The following is a 21,264-nucleotide window of genomic DNA, read 5'->3' as shown; positions in this document are numbered from 1 at the left end:
TGTGATTGAACTAATTGGACGGATTTTCTAACGTTAATGTGTAAGTCACACGAAACCAGTAAGAAGTGCGTAGGCTATTAGTTTTGTGTCAATTATTGTACAATTGGCATATAAAAAAACATAGACTGAAAGATGATCGTTTCCTCATATCATGTATTTTTGTTTATCACTTGTCCAGAATTTTCTCAAAAAGGGAGGCAACCAGTAGGCTATTTAAACAGACAAACTGGTTCACTAAGGAATCGTAGGATATATCATTTATGCTTTCGCATTAATCTTTTGATGACATTTAAATGTGTATATCGTTCGTTTCCTTTAATATGACACATTACAAGTTAATGTAGCCCTGCTTGCTCTTTGGAAAATCCGTTTATGGCAAATTGATAAATCCGTGTCGTTCTTATACATTCATTATGTTCTCGCCGAACTGTCGATAGACTTTTTTTTTTTTCTTCATTTAAAACAGAGAGGGATGTTTTTTCTCATAAAAATAATCAATGGGAGCTTGTCTCCATCTATCACCCGTAGATAGCTCCACAACAGGCGCGTTCAAGTGCAATGGAGAAATTCTACGAGACCCCCGTTACCAAGGAAACAAGCATCTCCGTCAAGTGTTGTTTTTCCAAACACAGTAACTTACAATTATGAAAACTGCGTTTTATAAGATAATTAGGACATATGAAGGATTCTTCTAAAAACAGTCTGTAAGAAAAATTCAATCAAACATAGACATAATATATGTATTCTAGTGTGACGGAAAAGAAATGCATCATTTTGATGTTGCATTTAGATAACATCATTACTAGTGCCTGGGAGGACATCACTCATTATCAGGGATAAAACTGCAACTTAAGTCAGACATGGATGGAATTTTGATTATAAAGGTCTCGTCTGGGTACAGCAAGTACCAGCCTTGTACTCGTATGTTATTATTTATCAAGTTTGCTGCTGGCAGGTACTTTGATGTTGTCTCAAACCCAACCACTGCCTGAGATATGACTCAGTGCTCTGTAAAATATGATTTTTCAAAAAGTACTAAAAATTAATGGAGCATGTTTTACAAGCAAATACAATTTCAGTCTTTGTACTTCAAAATGTCACTTTTTAATTCAATGCTACTTGCTGTTCTTTGTAATTAATTGTGAAATTTTATAGCAATTCCTGAGTGAAAATTGTTCAAAATGATAAATCCTATATGCCGTTTTTTTAAGTGTAAACAGTGACTAAATTAGTTCACAATCATATGAATAGGATTTACAATCCATATGCTTCAGAAGTATAAATGCTAACACATGCACATATAGCATGCATACTGCGCTTTGCATATTAGTCACACTCCCACAAACACATGCAGAGGGGGATTAAAACATGACATCACTTGAGTGCGGGGCAGGAAACACAGCGATCAAATAATCTTCACCTTCTTTTCAGGACTTACTCTTATTTTATTATCCGTTACTTTAGAATAGTTTCATTGCACAATAAAGTGATGTGATCTGTAGACTCATTAAAATAACCTGAATCATTAGACAGCAATACACAGAGCACTGAAGTGTGGATCTCTGCGAGACAAGGGAATGTGGATGAGAGGAGATGGCAGCCGAACTGCTACTGAGATGCTTCAGGCTCTCAATAAATGATACCAGCAGAGTTAGTCTCAAACAGGCTCTCAGCTCCCAAAGTGTCAGATTGGATCATGGAGTGGTGATGCACTGTATAATACATGCTGCACTGCTTGTTAGCGTGATTTCACTAGGGTGGAACACTGATATCTATCTTCCACAAAAACTCGAAAGCAAACTATAACATGCATATATGCACATGAATTGGAAATATAAGCAAATCACTGTGCAGTCTTGCTACATTATTTGATATCTGAGCATATTTAGATTTTTAAACTGCAATTTCCTTTTGGGTTGAAGTGAGACTCCTGGAAATGTATTGTTGCTGAAACCAGTAATGTTTAAGCCATAACTCATTTTCTCTGTGCTTTATCAACTTTTTTTGAAACATGTGGTTCTTTGCATACATAATTAAAATCTTTCTACCACACACAAAAAGACATGTCTGTTTAATTATTCTCAACCGTGCCTAATGAAAAGGCTTTTGCACATAATTACCAAGTACAACAAAAACAGACACAGCCTTGTAATGGTGCTATTAGTGCAGATGTTTTTTATCTCTTCTCTTTTATCTTCATACACACATTTTGATAAATCTAAAAGTAGGTTGCTTGGAATTAAATCATGAAGTGTAAGCGTCGTGCAGGGCGGGAAACACATTGCATCTGCATGCAACATTTAAAACCTTGTGTTTTTCTCTTCCACTCAGGATTCAGGAGATCTTCAGGGCAGAGGCATTTACAACACAATAGATAATGGTTGGTTTCAGCTTTGTTTTAATTCAGAGAAAGCTTGAAGGAAAATAGCAAGATTTAAGAAGCTGGAATAAAAAACATTTGTTCTCCTAATCAATATCTACAGTATTATTTACTATATTCAAACCATATTTTCACCTACACACTAATGTTTGATTCTTTTAGATGCATTAATTAAAATCTGGTGTTGTGTACTGGAAGAGTAGGAGAAGTGCAAAGCGGTGTGGCAGGATACTAGCTCCACCTAATGGTGTAATAATACATGGTCAGATCTTTCTTGAGAATGCAATGCAACCATCCGAGAAATTTGTAATGATATCTGAAGTCTCAGGAGTGCATGTTTAGCTCATGGTTGAGTTTTCAGACTTATGAAAGTAATATAATATTTAATCTATAGCTACTTTTCAATTTTTTTTTATTTAATTTTTTATTGTTTTCTATTTTACATTTTAACAGTTAACAAAACAGAACAAGTCATATGCTGTATTTTTCTCTTTATAAAACATTGTTTAATAAAGATAATTTATGATACACACATTAAACAAAGTCACACAAAAATACATTTTTAAATATTTTTAAATATTATTACAATTTAAAATAATGGATTTATATTTGAATTTATTTTAATATGTAATTTATTCCAGAGATGGCAAAGCAGTCTTCCATTATTCCAGTCTTCAGTGTCTCATTCCTGCTGATTTGGTGCTCAAGAAACATTTCTGCTTATTATCAGTGCTGAAAACAGTTTTGCTGCTTAATATTTCTGTGGAAACTGTGATACATATTGTCAGGATTCTTTGATAAATAGAGGGGCTTGCCAGACCATTACTGCATTGCACCAGGGGATATAGAGGTGAGAGTATACAGTATGCATGATGAATAAGTGGGATCAAAACCAAATTAAATTTGGCTCATTGTAGAGATAACTGCTGGCTTCACAGCCTCAGACCATTTTCATACTGTACCTTATATATTAGGCATATCAGTCTGAAGTTGGAGTGTTATCTGGGTTTGCACCTGGTCAGTCTCAGTGTCCAATTTTTTTATCTGAATGGTCTTTTGCTCAGGATCAGGTCCCCAGTGCTCATTGTTGCTGTAAAGGTCTTATCTGATTGCTGTCCTTTCTGGAAAGTTTTGCTAATAGCTCTCTAATATTCTCCCTTTAACAACTAAATCAGATATGCATTGGCAACCTCACAACATTAATTAATGCTTTTTAACAGGCTATAATTAAACCACACATTAGTAAATGAGGAACTCAATGAAATACAGACTGCTTTGTTTGTACTTAATGAAAGAGAAATTGAAAAAAATATATATAATTATAGCAATTCTAATATATAATTATAGTAGTTCCTTTATCTGTTATATCCTTAGTTGGTCACATGCAGGCACTTTTGTTAATTTGGCACATTAATATTTCGCATTATATTTATCTATTAATAATATCTGCCAGTAAACTATTATTATTATTATTATTATTATTATTATGGTTGTTTTATTTAATTCAATATATGCATATCATATATATACTGCATTTCTATTTTTATATTATATTATATATATATATATATATATATATATATATATATATATATATATATATATATATATATAGACACACACACACACACACACACACACTGCACTATTGTATGGTGATGATGATGATGGTGGTTATATTAACAGGGTGTACATGTATTTATTTACATTTTTACCATGTGCACCGTCAATGTATGTTGAAATACGTTTTAGAATTATATAATTTTAGTTATATGCTAATCAATTTTAAAATTCGTGTCTGTTTGCTACTTGCGAATAAACATGTTTGTCCTTTAAAGCTCCGCGCATGCGCTGTGAGCTTCTGTCACGCTGAAGCCGCTACATGCTTAGCTAGCTCTCATTGCACAGCAGCACTTCACACCTTTCTGTCACTCATGCCGTGATCTTGTGACAGCGAGACAGAAGAGTCGGTCAGTATCCTTTCTATAATTAAACGTCAGCCCATAAACCCTCAGCTTTGGATTGTACTTTCGCTGGGATCACAACGCATATTAAGTTTTTCATCTGCGCAAACAGCTCAGCAGTGTAAAAGGTCGTGAGGTGTTCAAGATGGCGACTGTTTGAAGTTCGCACTCTGTACGGTAATAAATTGTTTTTGAGTCGCCTGGTGCACGTTTAACGTGCCACATTTGTTGTAGAGAAAGTCGGGTTTTAGTAAAAACAGATGGCAAAAGGTGTCATAGATGTGAGGCAGAGTTAAAGCTCTCTTATCAGCAGTGACGAATGCGCTGCTGTCACGTATTACATGGCGTTTACAAGAACTGTTTTGCTTTATCGATTGAGTTTAACACTTACCGCGAGACTAAGGGAAACAGTTAAAGGTCTTTAGATTAATATTATGTTTAGGTATTCGTGAAGTCTAGAGTCCAGATGCTTTTAATTTGCCTGCAGTCTTTATAAACGCTCTCAGTTCAACTTTCTTCGTTATACAGTCTGAATCCTACATGACAGTCTACTTGATTTTCATAATGGCTGCGTTTCAACACCTAGTGAACTGACAGCATTTTTTGGGTATCATAGACGAATGGATTGCTGAGATTACACCCTTGCGACATATTACTGTTTTGGTATGGAGTAATGGTATCAGATGGTTATTCTGTGGTGCTGACTGAATACCATGTTCATGCATCATGGTATTTATGTATACCACACTGACATACTGACCCCTATAAATATGAGTGTGTATCTGTGTGTATATATGCATGTCCAAAAAATGAAGTATATGCCTAATCATGGTAAATGTGCTTTAAAAAGGTCTTGGCAATGATATAGCACAGTAAATGTCAGAAAACATGGTACTGGCATTGTTCATTTCCATAAAAACCTGATAGTGCCATAACACGTCAAATCCATGGTGCATGTCAAAAGTACAAAAAAAATAAAATTGCTTTGGCTCTTGTCTTAAAACACAGTGTTTCCATATTATATATGTCGAACTGGTACACTTCAGTACTTTTTGTTAGTGCAGTATTTGCAGCTACTCAATGCACAGCTATCCAAAACACTGTCTATGCTGGCACGTTGCTAGATTTAAAGACACAGACAGTGTTTTTGGTAGCAAGGTGACATCACTCACATTGTTGGTATTAATTTCAAAAAAAAATTTTTTAACAGTGATTGTGTTTTGTCATTTTTGTAATTAGTTCATGCATACACACCCCATGCTGACACCACAGGGCATCGGTTTATGCTGTGACGAAGGCATCAGTCCTGCCCACTGTCCTGCACAGCTATGGCCAAAGACCAGCCAAATGTGTTTGACCTCGTCCCTCTTCTGGGGTCCACTGACCTAAATGAGCTGGAGCAGGTCAAAAACCTGCTGCAGGAAACAATCAGCACAGGTTAGTCAGCTCTTGTGTTCACATAACTTCTCAAGTGCATGGGTCAAATTGAGAAAATTGTACCAATATGTGTGTCCAACTTGTGTTTGAACTTTCACTAATTAAAGGGTTAGTTAACCCAAAAATGAAAATTCTGTCATTAATTACTCACCCTCATGTCATTTTAAACCCGTAAGACCTTCGTTCATCTTCAGAATTCTGAGAGCTCTCTGACCCTCCCATAGACAGTAATGTAATGACCTCGATCAAGGTGCAGAAACGTAGGAAGGAGACTGATAAAATAATCCATGTGACATCAGGGGTTCAACCTTATTTTTTTACGAAGCTACGAGATAAATTTTTGTATGCAAAAATAGCGACTTTATTAAACCGTCCATCTCCTCTGTGTCACCATAGCGCCATTTTGGAAAGTATCCACTGAACATAAACAGCGTATGCTTAAAGCCACTAGAAGGCAAGCCTGCAACCATTAGCCAAAATAGTGTAACGGCGAAACCTAACACTTCCGGTCTGGCAGTACTTGGGAAAGGAGACCAGAGGCCATTTTTTTTATTGGATGTCAATGAAGGAGAGGCTTCACTGCGATGAATAAACAGCTTTTTAGAGGAAAAGGCTTACATTTAATGAATCAATAGCCTATCTGCTAATCTTCAACAAGTTTTACACTATAAATAGTTCAATCCAAAAGTATTGTTTAGAGTTAATCACAAAAAAAATCTGTTTTACAAGAGAGGTCACTGACTTTTTGCGACAGGTGCAGGTTGCATACGCTGTTTACGTTCAGTGGATACTGTGGCGCTACGGTGTTGCGGAGGAGACTAATTGTTGAATAAAGAATTTTTTTTTTTTTAGTTATTTTTTTTTTTTACAAAAAGTAATCTTGTAGTATTCAGGTTGAACCCCTGATGTCGCATGGATTGTTTTACCGGGCTCCTTGCTATGTTTCTGGACGTTGATCGTGTTAATTACACAGCTGTCAAAGAGCTCTTAGAATTCATTAAAAATGTCTTAATTTGGGTTCCGAAGATGAACGAAGGTTTTACGGGTTTAGAATGATATGATGATAATAAATTACAGAATTTTCATTTTTGGGTGAACTATCCCTTTAATATGTTTGTTAGTGTTAATGGATACATGTAGTAATTTTAATATGTATTTTTTTTTGACAGATAAAGGGACTGTGTTGCTGAATAACCTTGTGGACTATTTCCTGGAGACAAGCTCATCTCAAGCTGTGGACATCCTGTCTTCTGTCAGGGAGCCCCATGATAAGGTGAAGGAAGACTAGTCTACACTAGACTAGTAGTCTTCAGTATACACTTTGGTTAATAGTGATTGATTCATCATGGATTTCAGAACATCATCTGGATATTTTTCTTTGTAGTATCTTTTAGATAAAATGAATGAATGCATGGGCAAGCAGAGCTGCCGTCTCTCCACCATCACCCTTCTCAGCCATATTGTTCGCAAGCAGCCACCATGGATCCACAAGATCGCTCGCTTCCCTCTGCTTGCCTCGCTGATCAAATGCCTCAAGGTACCAAAAATTCAAAGCCAGTCAAGTGTGATAGGGTTTCAAATGGGACTTTGAACTTAGATAATGACTTGCATGTGGGTTGTTCTGACTTGAGAAATGGAATTCGTTATTGTTTTATATGGGATTTTTTTGTATTGTCTTCTATACACACACACACACATACAGTAATATTATGGGATAAACATTACAATTTAAAACAACTGTTTTCTATTAGGTCATTCTGTGTAAACTGAAGCAAATTTCAGAAACTTCCCTAGCTATAATTTTTTATTTTGTCAATAGTTTTTTTTCTGAAGAAGGATACACATGTATTAGCTAATTTGGCTTTGAATCTCAGAATAGTGGATTACTCTGTAAATATACATCCATAACATTTAATATTATGGCTTTCGTTGCTATACATTTTTATCTTTCTTCAGTGAACAAATAAACAAAATCAAAAGTTTGGGGACCTTTGGTTAAGTTGACATGGAATGACCCTATTGGAATATTTATTCCACTTAATCCATCCTTGCTGAAGAAAAGTATTGTTTTGGTGTTTTTTTATGCCTCACTGAACCTTAACTTTTAAATGGTAGTAGTAATTAATGAAAATTTACATTTTTATTTGTTTTTTTACTTCCAGGCTGACTCCGATGTTGTAGTTCTCATAACTGGTGTGCTGGTGTTGATCGCTCTATTACCCATGATTCCTCAAACCAGTAAACAGCTTCTGTGCGAGTACTTTGACATCTTTGGAAGGCTCGCTGCCTGGAACAAACGTCACCCAGGTGCTCAGGCAGAAACACTGCAAAAATCTCTGTCTTTTGTAAATCAAATTGTTTATTAAGTTTCTGTTCTTGAAACATAACTTGGACTAAAAATACTCATAATGTGTCCTGTAGGTCATGCTCACGGAGTGTTTGCAGTCCATCTGCATGCCAGCGTATACTCGCTTTTTCATCGTTTATATGGCATGTATCCCTGTAATTTCATTTCTTACTTGCGTGCCCACTACAGTATGAAAGAAAATGTTGACACATTTGAGGAAGTGGTGAAGGTGAGGTTTTATCTTTCGTTCCACACAATTTTAAGATTGGTCACTTCATGTAAGTGGCAAAACTGTTATTACCATTCCAACCCTTGCCCAAAAATGTCCTCCTTCTTTTGTATCAGCCCATGTTAAAGTATGTACGGATACATCCTGAGCTCATCACCGGAACCAAAGAATATGAGGTTGATCCAATTAGGTATGTAAAATGAAATATTATGATTTCTGTTATATCATAACATGATTCAGTGAACATGATTTTTCCTGATTTACTGTTTTTAACTGTGTGTAGATGGAAGAGATTTGAACCTCATGATATTGTGATTGAATGTGCCAAAATTTCACTGGATTCTAAGGAGGCATCATCTGAAGAAGGATACTCCTCTCTGTCAGATCACATACCACGGCGCCCTGTAGACCATAGCCGATCATGCTCAGAGCTCAGCATCCATGGTAAAATGATTCATATTTACTAAATACTAATTGAGTAATGTCCTGTGTAATTATTGTCTGTAAATCTTTTCCCTAAAAATAAAGGGAAATCCAGCCACAAGGGAGTTTTATTGTGAAAATCAAAACCAAGGCATTTGCATACACAGGTCTTCATCACTAACTATTTATCATTAAAAAAAAATCATAAGTTGCACCTCATACAACAAACAAGATAATGCCATCTACTAATTAAGAACCAATTATAAAAATACACATACATATATACAATACACAAGTATGTACAGAAATACTATAGTAGAGACTTACCAAATACCAACTCTTCATTCATACCTAAAGGAGACAAATTTATGAAATCTATAATTTTTTTTGTGTATTAAGGATTATTATTATTATTTTTTTTTTTTTTATACAAGTTTTACTGTGTGTTTTTCTCTTAACAGAAATCACATCTGTCACACCAATGGTTGCTGTTCGTCAGTCTCTTTCTCTGTCACTACCTTATCTCACTGTAACCCAAGACTCAGGTTCCAGTGCAAAGACCCCCAACCATCAGGTAAGGATCCTCCAAATAATTAGGTGAAATGACCAACATATTTTATGAGTAATTTCATGTCCCGATAACAAGTAGATACAGTAACAAGTAAAAGTTATCAAAGCCACCGAAGACAAGTAAACCATCAGTAATCAAATGAGCGAAGACTGTAAATACAAGCAATATGTCAATTAAACAAAATAGCAAAGAGTTGATCTAAAAAAAAAAAAGTAGATCCATATTGTTCTGAAAATCAAAACAAGCCTCTAAATGCAGGTTAGCATGTTTTTAACCCCTAACTGAATGAATTTATGATTGGTCCATCAATAGAGTGATAGGATGAACTCCTCAGGGACGAAGGAGGAGATGTGGAGTCCTTCCTCAGTGTGTGGGATGACCACCCCTCCCAGCTCTAGAGGAATGTCCCCCACCACAGTTTCTGACATCTCACATAGTGCCTCCCACCTCTCAGGACGAATCCCCAGCACTTCAGGTCAGCCAAATGCATTCTAGTCTAGAAAGCAAAAAGGTTCTGCTTGTTTGTTTGGTCCCTTGCATGGCTTCAGGGGTTATTTTTGTTACAGGGGATGGAAAATGGACCCTATCTCCCTCCACACCCTCAGGGTCATCTCCTCTCCCATCACTCTCAGAGGAAATGGGGCAGCCTGCCCAAAGCACCAGCAGTACTCAGGCTAAGGTACATGGATGCATAAAGCATTTGCTTTATTACTTATTAAACATATGAGTGTGTTTTCATAAAACAGTTTTTCTGTTTAAATCTATTCAGGTTATTCAGACGGGCAAAGAGCTTAGGAAAGTCACACCTAGAAGTATTAATAACAACGGTGAGAATATCTGCTGAGATTTATAGTTTCATTTTATTTAGTAACTGACACACACAAGTTTGACACGCACTTTACTTTTGCTACTTTTAGGAGGTGCAAGTGATGCCAAGATTCCGGTGTCATTGGCACAGCTCTCTGACATTGTCAAGAGGACAGATGTGGGAAGAGAGGATGGTGAGAGCAGTGACGTCATGTGAAACAATAAGTCCCACACGTTAAAAGTGTGTTTAATCATGCCTTCATTTTCAATGAGCTTCTCCAATGTTTTTTTTTTTTTTCAAGATACCATCAATGAGGAGATTTCAAGTCTGACTCTCAGGAGACTGGACTTTGGAGCGAGGCCAGGCCTGGATTCCTCTTTTTCAGGCTCCTTGGACACCCTTCTCTCCTCTCACCCCAGCTATGAGCAGAATTTAGTGTCCACACCCAACAGGGTTGAATTTTCTGTCAAAGGAGGAGAGCAGCAACCCTGGTCCTTCTGGCCCACTTTCACCCCCATCGAGAACGGAAAGAGCAGTAACTGTTCTCTGTCTGATCTGACAAAGGGCTCCATGCCTTATGAGCCACTGTTTGACCTCGCCCTGCCTAAAGTGGCATCTCTATTTTTGGAGCAGAAGACCACAGAGGCCATCCGAAGGGCTGAAGAAGAAAGCGAGCATCAAGAGGAACTAGAAGGGGAGGATCTTTCTGCCACATCCCCTTTGGAGGTGTTGGACCGTGTTATTCAGCAGGGTCATGACACCCATGAGAAAGTGCTGAAGAGGTACGCTTCTGTTCTTACTAATATGACTACTGAAAGTGTTTTAGAGGAAATCTGACTGAAGAGTGTCCGTTTGCTTTCTTGCAGAACTCTGTCCTCTCAAAGCCAGTCAGCAGACCCACACTCTGGAGGTAAACAGCATAGCAATAAAGGAAAAGGTATTTAGTAATTTTACTAATTCATAGGCTCTCCATGCTCAAGACGCCTGTGTCCTCCAGCTTTTCTCCTACAGCTTTCCTGTGTTTGTTTCCATTTTCCTGTCCCTTTCCTCTAAATACTTTTTCTTTTTTATGTCATTCTTTATAAAATCCTCAAACAGTGTTGTTGGTCATGATAAACTGAACAGCAATAATCACTGTAGATTTTTAGTATAGCATCACAATTATTAATTTTTTTGTTATTTTATTGTATTTTCCATAAACAATCATTATGGTTTCTCCTATATCCTGCAGCCTTAATTCTACATTTGTTGTTGTTGTTGTACACATTTAAACTACAGCGCAGTTCTGGTGCATTTGAATTGACTGCAGTGTATTTTCCAGGTCCTGTGTTGGCAGCGTCAGATGAGCTGGGGATGTTGCGCAGTCAGATGCTATTGCTGCATAACCAGCTGCTGTATGAGAGACACAAGAGAGAGCAACATGCACTTCGTAACCGCCGTCTGTTTGGACGTATCGTCAACACTACTGCACTGGAAGAGCAAAACAACTCCATGGTAATTTATCAGTCACGAAGTTCGATACATACCCCGTTCTTTGCATACTCATTAAATATTTTACTTTATTCACACTTTACAACCCAATAAGCAAAAGTAGTACTTTTGGCACCATTTGTCGCATTTTAAAAATCTGTTCTGAAGAATTCTGTAAATAATTATTGCAGAAACAAATGCCTCTAAGTGCCATTTGAAAATTTCTTTTAAAATGAGCATTTTTATCAGTCTTCTCTGTGTAGGTTCAGTATTTTCACTTAAATGGCAATGAATAGGTTCTTCTGAGGAAAATACTGATTTTAGAAGAAAAAAATCAGATGGCACTTTTGAATCCGAACCCTTCAAATGTTCCTCTATAATCAATGCAGAAAATGTGAAAGTGTTCAGGTCTTGGCATGACTGGTGACATTACTCTGTTAAAACCCTTCAAAGTCTTGTCACGCTTGAAACAAAAGCCTTCTTAAGTTGTTGTTGTATGTAAATGATTTTCCAGTGATGTGTTTTTTTGTGTGTGTGGCAGAAAACCCAACTCAAACTTCAGGACTTTGAGATCAAGACTGTGCAGGTAAGCCTGAAAGAGGAACAGAGGCGCTCCAGGCATATACAGGAAGACAGAGATGCTCTTGTGAAACAACTGCAGACTCAAATCCAGCAACTACAGAAGGAGCGTAATGACTTCTACTCAAAGATGCAGGAGCTAAAGGTGATCACAGGGCTGTGGGACATGAACAATTACAGTTAATCTTGTTCACAATACAGCACATAAAAATGGTCAGCATTTGCCATTCCATTGCTGGAACATAGAAGAGCATGTGTGCTCTGTGTTAATTACTAATGTTTTATGTGGCATCATTTACAGAGTGATTTGCAAGAGAATCAGAAGAAGGTCGGAGAAATGGAGGCAGAGCTCCAGAAAGCCAATAACAAAGTGTGCAATATGGGACATATGCTCAGCCAGCTGTCCATCAAGGTAAGACTTGTTTATGACTAGGGCTGTGACGGTTGCCGTGACAACCGCGTCACCACGGTGGTCGGTTGCTACGGCGGTTGTCTACTGCCACCGGCGGTAGTGCACGTGATGTCACAAACATAATACAAAGTTTTGTATATAAGTGTAATAACTGTAATAGTTGCAAATTCTAAGTCTATGGTAATTAACAAATTACCTCAAACACAGCGTTTCCTTTAGATTGGCAGATTTGAGCGCGGGAAAATACAGTTTATACATTCAACAAATTAATTTAGTGTTGGAGGATGGATCTTGTTGGGAAAGCAAATACCACCTCACCGATCTGGAGTCATCTGCATTCATGTCACCCATCAGCGTTTACACAAGTTCTCGTGATCGCAAACGCTGGCTGGTAAGGTTTGGTGAGGCTTTCTCCAAACTGGCCAAATACAAACGAGACAGCGATAAATAAAAGATGGTAACAAGAAATATGGCAACGATTCCTATTTCAAAGAGATCGCGTGCAGATGAGGAGTTACTGAGCTTGCTTGGTGGTGGAAAAGTAAACCAGACGCAACAACCGCGTTGCGACAGGTTTAGTCTGTCTAGTATCTATACAGGACATTTGAACTCTGTGTCAGTAGCCTACATCACAGACCGGACGGGGATTTATCATGTCGTGTTGTGCTATTGTAGCATCACTGATTATAATGAGTATTTTCTCGTGTTGCGTCGCTCACGTCCGTTAGGGTGTATTTAACTTTCTTATTTAGGCTACTTTCTTGTAGCCTAAATAAACATTATTTCTTTGATATTTATTTTAGTGTTTTGCAGGCAGCGTTCACTGACAGAAGTGCTCAAATAAACACGAACTGACAAGTTAAATAGGATGTGTTAGATGAGTGAGACAGTGCTGGGCTGATTTCTAGACGTGCATATAAATATATCCTGTATATAATATATATAAAATATATCACAAGCATGCACAGTTTAAGTCAGCTTTAATCACCTTTTTTGGTAATTCCATGAATTAACTGACCACGACACTGCTTGCACATAGTTTATTTCACAGTTTGATATGAAAGGATACGCACAAAGGAAGCGCGCACCGCCTTTGAGCACAGGACCATCCGCGCTGATAATAAAGTGAAGTGGAGCGCGTGTCTGAAACGTTTCCTGTTCAGTCATTCTGCGAGTCTGCGACTGAATAAATTTACTTCTTGTCATGAGAAAAAGTGACAGAAGCAGCAGTTGTGAGTGGGTGGCCATCCCCGCCCCTACGTAAAATAATTTGAATAAGTTAAACTGGAAAAAAATTATCGCCTTGGTTAACGAGCAAATTTTGACACTAATATATATATAATTTTTTTTTTTTTTTTTCAAACACCGCGCAACCGGCGGTTGTTGGTCCATGACTACCACGGTGGTAAAAATCAGCCACCGTCACAGCCCTATTTATGACAAAGATATGCTACATAAAACACTATCACACTTTGAAAGCAAAATTGGAAAAGCAAAAAAATATGGGCCTTATTTATTGATTAGCTTAATTTTTATTTGGGTTCCTGATTTATCCAACCACAGCTGAACAGTAGTGAAAACCTGGAGCAGCAGATGGCTTTCCTGAACAAGCAGCTGCTGCTTTTGGGTGAAGCAAACAAGTTATGTGTGGAGGAAATCGATCGCTTGGGGCCTGAGGTTAGCAAGGTAGGCAATGATTATTAACTTCTGACTTCTGACTTGCATCATAGCGTAAACCAGTGGATCTCTAGTTTGTGACAGTTTTATTTTTTAACAGCACTCTATAAAATAGTGGCTAATGTGATTCATTCTTTTACCTGAAAAATATGCTGATTGTTGACTTGATCTCTTGTGACTGTTAGGAGCTGAAAATGCTGCAGGCATCTTCATTGCGTGAGGTTGAGCGTTTGAGGCAGAGCTCTCTGCAGCAGAGTCAGAGGCTTGAAGCGGCCCAACAGCGCATCACAGACCTGGAGACCCAACTCCCCAAGAAAGAGCAAGTCATCCGAGAGCAAAAGAAACTGCTGGAAAATGTCAAAAGCCAGGCCATGTATGAGCTTACCTCTACCTTTATTGTCCTGTTGAAAGTTTAAATTCATTTTATGATATTGGTTTGATTCTAAAGGTCTCTGCACACTGAATCCGAAATTTTCATATGCATTTTTTCATTTTTGAAATCGTAAAAATTTGTCATGCACAAAAACCTTGCACACTGAGTCCTATGTGTAATAATTAATCCGTTGAAAAAAAAAAAATTTGCAAAACAGCACTAAATGGAGTCTTTTAGTAGTAAGGATGATTTTGTGTCTTCTCGCTTCTTAAAAAGAGAAAAAGAGAGGCAGTATTGGGTCCATCCAATACTGAGGAAAAAGACAGGAAGGAGAGTTCCCCCTCAGGAGCAGCGGGATTATCACGGGTGATTCAGAGTTTACGCCAGGATGTCAGTGGCTCAGTTTGATGCTTTGCAAGCGATACTAGAGCCACATTTTAAAAAGAAGACCTCCAATTTCTGTGAACTCGGTGTGCAAGGATCTTTATGGTGCTTTGTGCTTCGAGACGAAGTGAAAGAACTTGACCGTCGCCTTTCTGGATTTTGGCGTTCACTTGTACCGTGGCTCTGAATTGTCAAAACGCCTCTCTAAATGCTTGCTACAGATGCGGAAAACTGAAAATATCGAACCTGAACTGAATTTTTTTCAGTGTGCAATGACGTCAAGTCTGAAGTGAAGTGAAGTGAGTGAAGTGAAGTGAAGTGACATTCAGCCAAGTATGGTGACCCATACTCAGAATTTGTGCTCTGCATTTAACCCATCCGAAATGCACACACACAGAGCAGTGAACACACACACACACACTGTGAGCACACACCCGGAGCAGTGGGCAGCCATTTATGCTGCGGCGCCTGGGGAGCAGTTGGGGGTTCAATGCCTTGCTCAAGGGCACCTAAGTCGTGGTATTGAAGGTGGAGAGAGAACTGTACATGCACTCCCCCCACCCACAATTCCTGCCGGCCCGGGACTCGAACCCACAACCTTTCGATTGGGAGTCTGACTCTCTAACCATTAGGCCACGACTTCCCTTAAAAATGAATTCTTATTACACAGGGGATTATATTATAGTATATTTTATTATATTATAATTGTTTTAGTTTGATTTTGTTTTTATTTTTAAATAATTAAAATGGCTAAATACGTTTTTATGATTTACTTAGGTTATTTTATGTATTAAGTATGACATTTTTGCTAATGATGCAAATAATAGCTCTAATAAAGTGTTGCTGTATTGATCTGTTAAATATGGATCATCAGGTTCTTTTAATCTCAGTTTTTTTGTTTCCTGTAGGGAGCAGCTGCAGGCTTCAGAGAACAGGTATCTGGGCCAGAAGCACATCACTCAGGCATTACAATCTGAGCTACTTGAGCTCTATAGCCAGATAGAGCTCAAAAACCTGAACACTAAATCACCAGCCGAGCCCACTTCTGAGCCCAACAGTCCTCCCAACCAGAGGTATGTTCCATATTGTCAAGTACACATGGTTCTCCTCCACAGACTGATTTACAAATACAAATGGTGTGTATTGAAATGCATTATATAAATGACTTTACAGGGCAGAATATAAAATAGAAAGATGATGGGTTGTTGCAAGTGTAGCAGAATTCTATTTCCATTTGTGTTTCAGGCCAAATGGCAACAGTACAGGCCCATCTGCTCCGTCTCTATCAGCCGACCCCGTGAAAAAAGAGGAAGGCATGCACGTGTGTGTCAATGGTGAAATATCTGCCGGGTCTCCTCAGACACCCACAGCATTCATTAATGGCAGTCAGGAAGAAGATCTTTCCGCCCTTACCCGTTCATTTCCCGCCCTCCCCTGCGACTCCCCACTGGCAGTTGGCTCTTACCCCAGTACCGGAAGCTTTTTGGGTAAGCGAGCCAGAGAAATGTTTCGAAATAAGAGCGAAAGCCACTACGAGGGTGATCCGGCCGCCTTCACCTGCCTCTCTAAGGATGTTAAGGTTGAGGAAATTGCAGACCACACAGAGAGTGTGGAGCTTGAAGAGGCTACTGACCAGGTTGACCTGCAGCCCATGGACAGACCCCGGGCGTATAATATTCAGCGGAGGCGGCAGCAGGATCTGAGAATCATGGACTACAATGAGACCCACCATGAGCATTGATTGTACACTGCTGACATGATTACCTGCAGTTAGAAGAGGATAATTTTGGACCCAGTATTAGAATGCACTGCTCTTTTTGTTAGAGTGGTTTGTAAAGTTTTAGTTCATTTTAAAAGCTCTTGTACTACAAAACGCCAAAAAAAGAAAAAGGTTGTCATTGGCATTTGCCATGTAGTCATCACAGTGGCAAGATAATATTTTGTTCTCAAAAAAGCTTCACTTACCTTCTGTCTAATATGAATTCATTGTAATTCAGTATTTTTTTTTAGCATTTAGCATTTAGCAAGCAACCGTGGTGATTATATTGCGTGGTGGTTGGATGTTATTCAGGCCTCACTGTACTTTTCAGCAAATGTATTGACTTAATCACTGTATTTGCTCTTGTAATAGTACCGTTCGGTTTCCAATCCGCTTTCATTTGTCCATGCCCCCTAAAAGTTGCTGCGAGATGAGCATTGTTAATTTCCACTGATATGACTCTGCACATTGCCGAGTGTGATCATTGCAAATGCAGCATTGTAAATAGATCATGCCAACCAACCAATCAGTTCGATTAAAAATGTGAAAAACAAAAAAAGAAGCTATGTGAAATAGGTGAAGTAGAGTAAAAAAAAAACCCACATTTCTTTGCTGATGCGAGCCGTGTATGTGGCGTAGCAGTGGGCTTCGCTATAAAGAATAAGTAAGTCTTGTGTTGTGTTTCTAGTAATAGATTTTATTTTTATGCATTAAGTTCTCCACTGGGATTGTAGCGCCCAGTCACCAGTGCAATACTTCTTAGCTAACACTTCATGCCAGCTCGAAGGTATGAGTGGTGATGGGAAAAATAATCTGATTTAGATTGCTGCTTTGCAGGACTGTCAGAGCCTTATAAAAAAACAGGCCAGGCTGCTGTAGGTGCATTTGTCCAGTTTAGACCTGTTGTGCAACGAGAATATATTTTTGGTCTAAGATGTGTCTGATGGGTGAATGCTCTTGTGTTAATAGACAAAATACGTACAAAATACGGCCACTGCAATAGTTTGACACACTAAACTCTGAAAGGAAGCTGCTCGCTATAAGCCAGAAGGCTTATGTCCCTCTATTATATTCTTTCTATTTTTCTTACAATGGTCAAATCCCATCTGCAAAGAAAAGGCTTCTTATAATGGGCTGCAGCTGGCTGAAGTAAAAGCACTTCTTCTTTTTTTAATTCAGGCCTTCTTAAGATTGCTGAACCTTAGCAGAGCAATATACTTGTATCTTTCTAAAAAAAACTTGCCCCAAGGGTTTGTTTTCAGTGCAGGATATAATTGGAATATGTGAAGTGCTGTTGGAATGTGTGAAGTGCAAAGAAAGCCTGACAGCTAGGGAAATGGCTCAGTTTACAATAAGAATTGAAATCTATGGAAATCACTGCTATTTTTCTTTCTGTTTAGACCGTTCTTATCACAGTTTACTACGAGTGTTGTCTTTCAGCTTGTGTTTCTTTTCCCTGTCACTCAGACTTTACTTTCTGTTTTTATACCAAAAGCCCTCTCAAACATTTTGTTGTTTCACGAAATGCCTTACTGAAAAAAGTAGGAAGTCTGTCCATCACCTTAAAGGGATACTCCAACCCAAAATGAAAATGTTGTCATTAATCACTTACCCCCATGTCGTTACAAACCTGTAAAAGCTTCATTCGTCTTTGGAACACAATTTAAGATATTTTGGATGAAAACCTGGAGGCTTGTGACTGTCCCATTGAGTGCCAAGTAAATTACACTGTCAAGGTCCAGAAAAGTGTGAAAAGCATTGTCAGAATAGCCTATCTGCCATCAGTGCTTCAACCGTAATGTTATGAAGCGACGACAATACTTTTTGTACGTGAAGAAAACACAAATAATGCATCACTGTAGCGCCATTTTGGAGAATATGAACTGAACACAGGCAGCTTACGCTCTTCTTTGGCAGCTGCACCACACGAATGTGCTGTTTTCCTTCAAATTAAAGTGTAAATGCATGTAGAAAACGTATCCTAGTGGCACGGCTGACACAAAAGAGTGTACGCTGCCTGCGTTCAGCTTATATTTTCCAAAATGGCACTATGGTGATACGGAGAGACCCGGGAGACAAATTGTTGAATAAAGTCATTATTTTTGTGTTCTTCGTGTACAAACAGTATTCTCGGCGCTTCATAACGTTACGGTTGAACCACTGATGGCAGATAGGCTGCCTATTCTGACGATGCTTTTCATACTTTTCTGGACCTTGACAGTGTCATTTTCTTGGCAGTCAATGGGACAGTCACAAGTCTCCTGGTTTTTTTATCCAAAATATCTTAAATTGTGTTCTAAATAGACGAACAAAGCTTTTACAGGTTTGGAACGACATGTGGGTAAGTGATTTAATGACAATTTTCATCTTGGGGTGGATTAATCCCTTTTAAGTTGTAAGTTGAAAGTTATCTGAACTACGGTACAACCAGACAGTGACGGGTGTAACCGGTAACCAGAGACTATTTTGAATTTGAGAAAACAGATTTGTGTTGTCCTACTTGCTATGATCAACAAAAATAAAATATATGTTTTGCACATTTTTGTCTTAGTCATCGATATTAAAATGGTAATTGTATTTTTAATAATACTTTGTGTGACAGCTCACTGCAAGACATGCATAAGTGTTGAAAGAAGTGTTTTATCTCCTTGTATTTCCTGGTGGCTTCCAGGCTGGTTTTCCAGCATGCCAGCCACCTGCACCTTCTTTATATCTACTCAGTTTGTTACTGGTGTCTTTATCAAGGCCTTCGACCATCTCTGTATTTTTTGCAACCGTTTGTTGAGATGTTTCTGTAGCTGTTGGAGTGACACGTTGAGCACCTCCTCTGCTGTAGGTGTTGAGGAGGTCTAGAGCCAGTGGAATCACACTCACAATCCCGCCATAAAAATTTCTTGCTTCATCACAGCTTAGCCGGTTGATTTCATTGTGTGGGTAGCTGTGAAGTACCATGTGATTTCAATCAATGTGCAAAATAAACTATAGCATTCTTATGCTGAATAATTTCAATATAAATGTAAAATAACTAGTGTGATTGTCCTGTCACTTAACTGTGCTCTTAGCTGACTGATGTTACTGTTGAGGCTCAGGATCTCCCTGCAAGTGTTCAGGCCCTCACTAGAAGTGTTTTTGCTTGACAGTGAGGACTCCAGATGTTTTAAAATACCTTCAAGATCAGAAATAATTTCCAAAAAGAGTGAGAAGATGCGTCTGTCTGTGGAATTGCTGCAGTGGTGATTCATGTACCTTTGGACCTATAGAGGAAAATCATTATTTACTAGTAAGGTTAAACTTAAGCTCAGTTACAGTCCCTGTGATTAAATTAGTTTGTATTTAGTGCAACTAATAAGCAATAATATTATGTGGAACTTATAGGTTTAAAAGTTTGGGGTCAGTAAGGCGTTACATTACATAGCTACCTTATTAATAATAGGAAATGTTTTTTGAGTAAAATATTTCTGAGGACACTGAAGACTGTAGTATTGGCTGCTTTAAACAGCCTACCATCACATGAATAAATTACATTTAAAATGTCCCAAAATTGCAAATAATTACTTTAAATTGTAATATTTCATTTCTGTTTTTCTGTATTTGTATGAAATAAAAGCAGCCTTGTTGAGCATAAGACCTTTTTCAAAACATTAAAAAAAAATAGTGTGGTTATTGTGTAATTTTACTTTTACATTGAGGCATTTAGCAGACGCTGTAAGAAATTATAAGAATCTTTGACCATAACACCGTAAAGTGTGATCACTTTGGAAAGTGTGTGTAAATCCTCACCTGTGTCACGGTGGAGACAGGCTCAGTTTTGTCCCTGGCGTGCTCCCTCGAGCGCTCAAGAGCCGTTATAAATATAAACTGCTGTTGTTTGAAAAGTTTATACTTCTGCTCAACGGAAAGTATCTGCTCTCTGACGTCAGTCATCTCAGTTTTAGTAGTTAACCTGTTTAAAATGGATACCGTGGTGTTTAAGTGCAGAATAATAACTCGGTTCAGAATTTTATTATAAAGAAAATGAGCTATTTTAACATTGTATAAAGAAATAGTATTCATCACATGTAACTTAATATTAGAACTTACCTCTATTAGTACGTATTATAACGGCTTATCAAAGTCGCTACTGTTTCTGCGCAATTTAATTTGCGTTGCTCAGTAACAAGAGTATGAGACTTGTGCGCTCTCTCTCTCTCGTGATGGTGATTGGCTGACCAAGTTACCATTGGCAACAAACAGTAACAACAACAAACGCATGCGCACAACAAATTAGCAACAGCTACGTTTCAATCCAAGGTAACAGTAACTTTAAATATATTTATTCATTTTAACTCTCCTTTTTAATCAAGTGACTACGTGGTTTCCGTTTCACTCATCAAATGTGACGTACGTTTATTTCCGTCATTTGTTTGTCAATCCAAAAATTATTTTGTTCACTGGTATTTTGTCCTACAACA

The 21,264-nt window shown here is 38.1% G+C and overlaps 2 protein-coding genes across 4 annotated transcripts; one reads left to right on the top strand and one right to left on the bottom strand.

The window, feature by feature from the left end:
- The first annotated feature begins 4,233 nt into the window (after nucleotides 1–4,233).
- On the top strand, nucleotides 4,234–18,715 carry LOC132141348 (hamartin-like). Of its 3 annotated transcripts, none has more exons than XM_059550784.1 (22): nucleotides 4,234–4,350; nucleotides 5,584–5,781; nucleotides 6,951–7,054; nucleotides 7,166–7,318; nucleotides 7,944–8,088; nucleotides 8,203–8,357; nucleotides 8,474–8,547; nucleotides 8,641–8,801; nucleotides 9,242–9,354; nucleotides 9,664–9,826; nucleotides 9,918–10,030; nucleotides 10,121–10,178; nucleotides 10,269–10,352; nucleotides 10,461–10,941; nucleotides 11,026–11,096; nucleotides 11,481–11,653; nucleotides 12,171–12,353; nucleotides 12,510–12,620; nucleotides 14,184–14,306; nucleotides 14,483–14,670; nucleotides 15,963–16,127; nucleotides 16,300–18,715. In XM_059550784.1, the coding sequence occupies exons 2-22, from the start codon at nucleotides 5,673–5,675 to the stop codon at nucleotides 16,793–16,795; spliced, it is 3,423 nt and encodes a 1,140-aa protein (XP_059406767.1). In that variant the 5' UTR covers nucleotides 4,234–4,350; nucleotides 5,584–5,672; the 3' UTR covers nucleotides 16,796–18,715. The 3 variants fall into 3 exon arrangements, with proteins under 3 accessions (XP_059406767.1, XP_059406766.1, XP_059406768.1); XM_059550783.1 differs by lacking the exon at nucleotides 4,234–4,350 and adding an exon at nucleotides 4,383–4,521; XM_059550785.1 differs by lacking the exon at nucleotides 4,234–4,350 and adding an exon at nucleotides 4,388–4,521 and having other exon boundaries at nucleotides 11,026–11,069.
- A 658-nt stretch (nucleotides 18,716–19,373) lies between these two features.
- LOC132140426 (sperm acrosome-associated protein 9-like) lies at nucleotides 19,374–20,769 on the bottom strand. Its single transcript, XM_059549207.1, has 3 exons — nucleotides 20,594–20,769; nucleotides 19,865–20,067; nucleotides 19,374–19,751 (listed from the first exon to the last, which is right to left on the bottom strand). Exons 1-3 carry the CDS (start codon nucleotides 20,735–20,737, stop codon nucleotides 19,454–19,456), a joined length of 645 nt encoding a protein of 214 aa, XP_059405190.1. The 5' UTR covers nucleotides 20,738–20,769; the 3' UTR covers nucleotides 19,374–19,453.
- Nucleotides 20,770–21,264: the final 495 nt, after the last annotated feature.

The sequence above is a fragment of the Carassius carassius genome, chromosome 5 (assembly GCF_963082965.1).
Source record: "Carassius carassius chromosome 5, fCarCar2.1, whole genome shotgun sequence".
In the NCBI taxonomy this organism is placed as follows: domain Eukaryota; kingdom Metazoa; phylum Chordata; class Actinopteri; order Cypriniformes; family Cyprinidae; genus Carassius; species Carassius carassius.
The sequence above is the reverse complement of the archived record's forward strand: the minus strand, read 5'-3'. Positions and strand labels throughout refer to the sequence as shown.

Coding starts and splice junctions, on each gene's coding strand:
- LOC132140426 (XM_059549207.1), bottom strand. CDS start 20,737: ATGACTGACGTCAGAGAGCAGATACTTTCCGTTGAGCAGAAGTATAAA. Junction 20,068..20,593: donor CTGTCTCCACCGTGACACAG/GTGAGGATTTAC, acceptor TTTCCTCTATAG/GTCCAAAGGTACATGAATCA. Junction 19,752..19,864: donor ATCAGTCAGCTAAGAGCACA/GTTAAGTGACAG, acceptor GGTACTTCACAG/CTACCCACACAATGAAATCA.
- LOC132141348 (XM_059550784.1), top strand. CDS start 5,673: ATGGCCAAAGACCAGCCAAATGTGTTTGACCTCGTCCCTCTTCTGGGG. Junction 5,782..6,950: donor GCAGGAAACAATCAGCACAG/GTTAGTCAGCTC, acceptor TTTTTTTGACAG/ATAAAGGGACTGTGTTGCTG. Junction 14,671..15,962: donor AATGTCAAAAGCCAGGCCAT/GTATGAGCTTAC, acceptor TGTTTCCTGTAG/GGAGCAGCTGCAGGCTTCAG.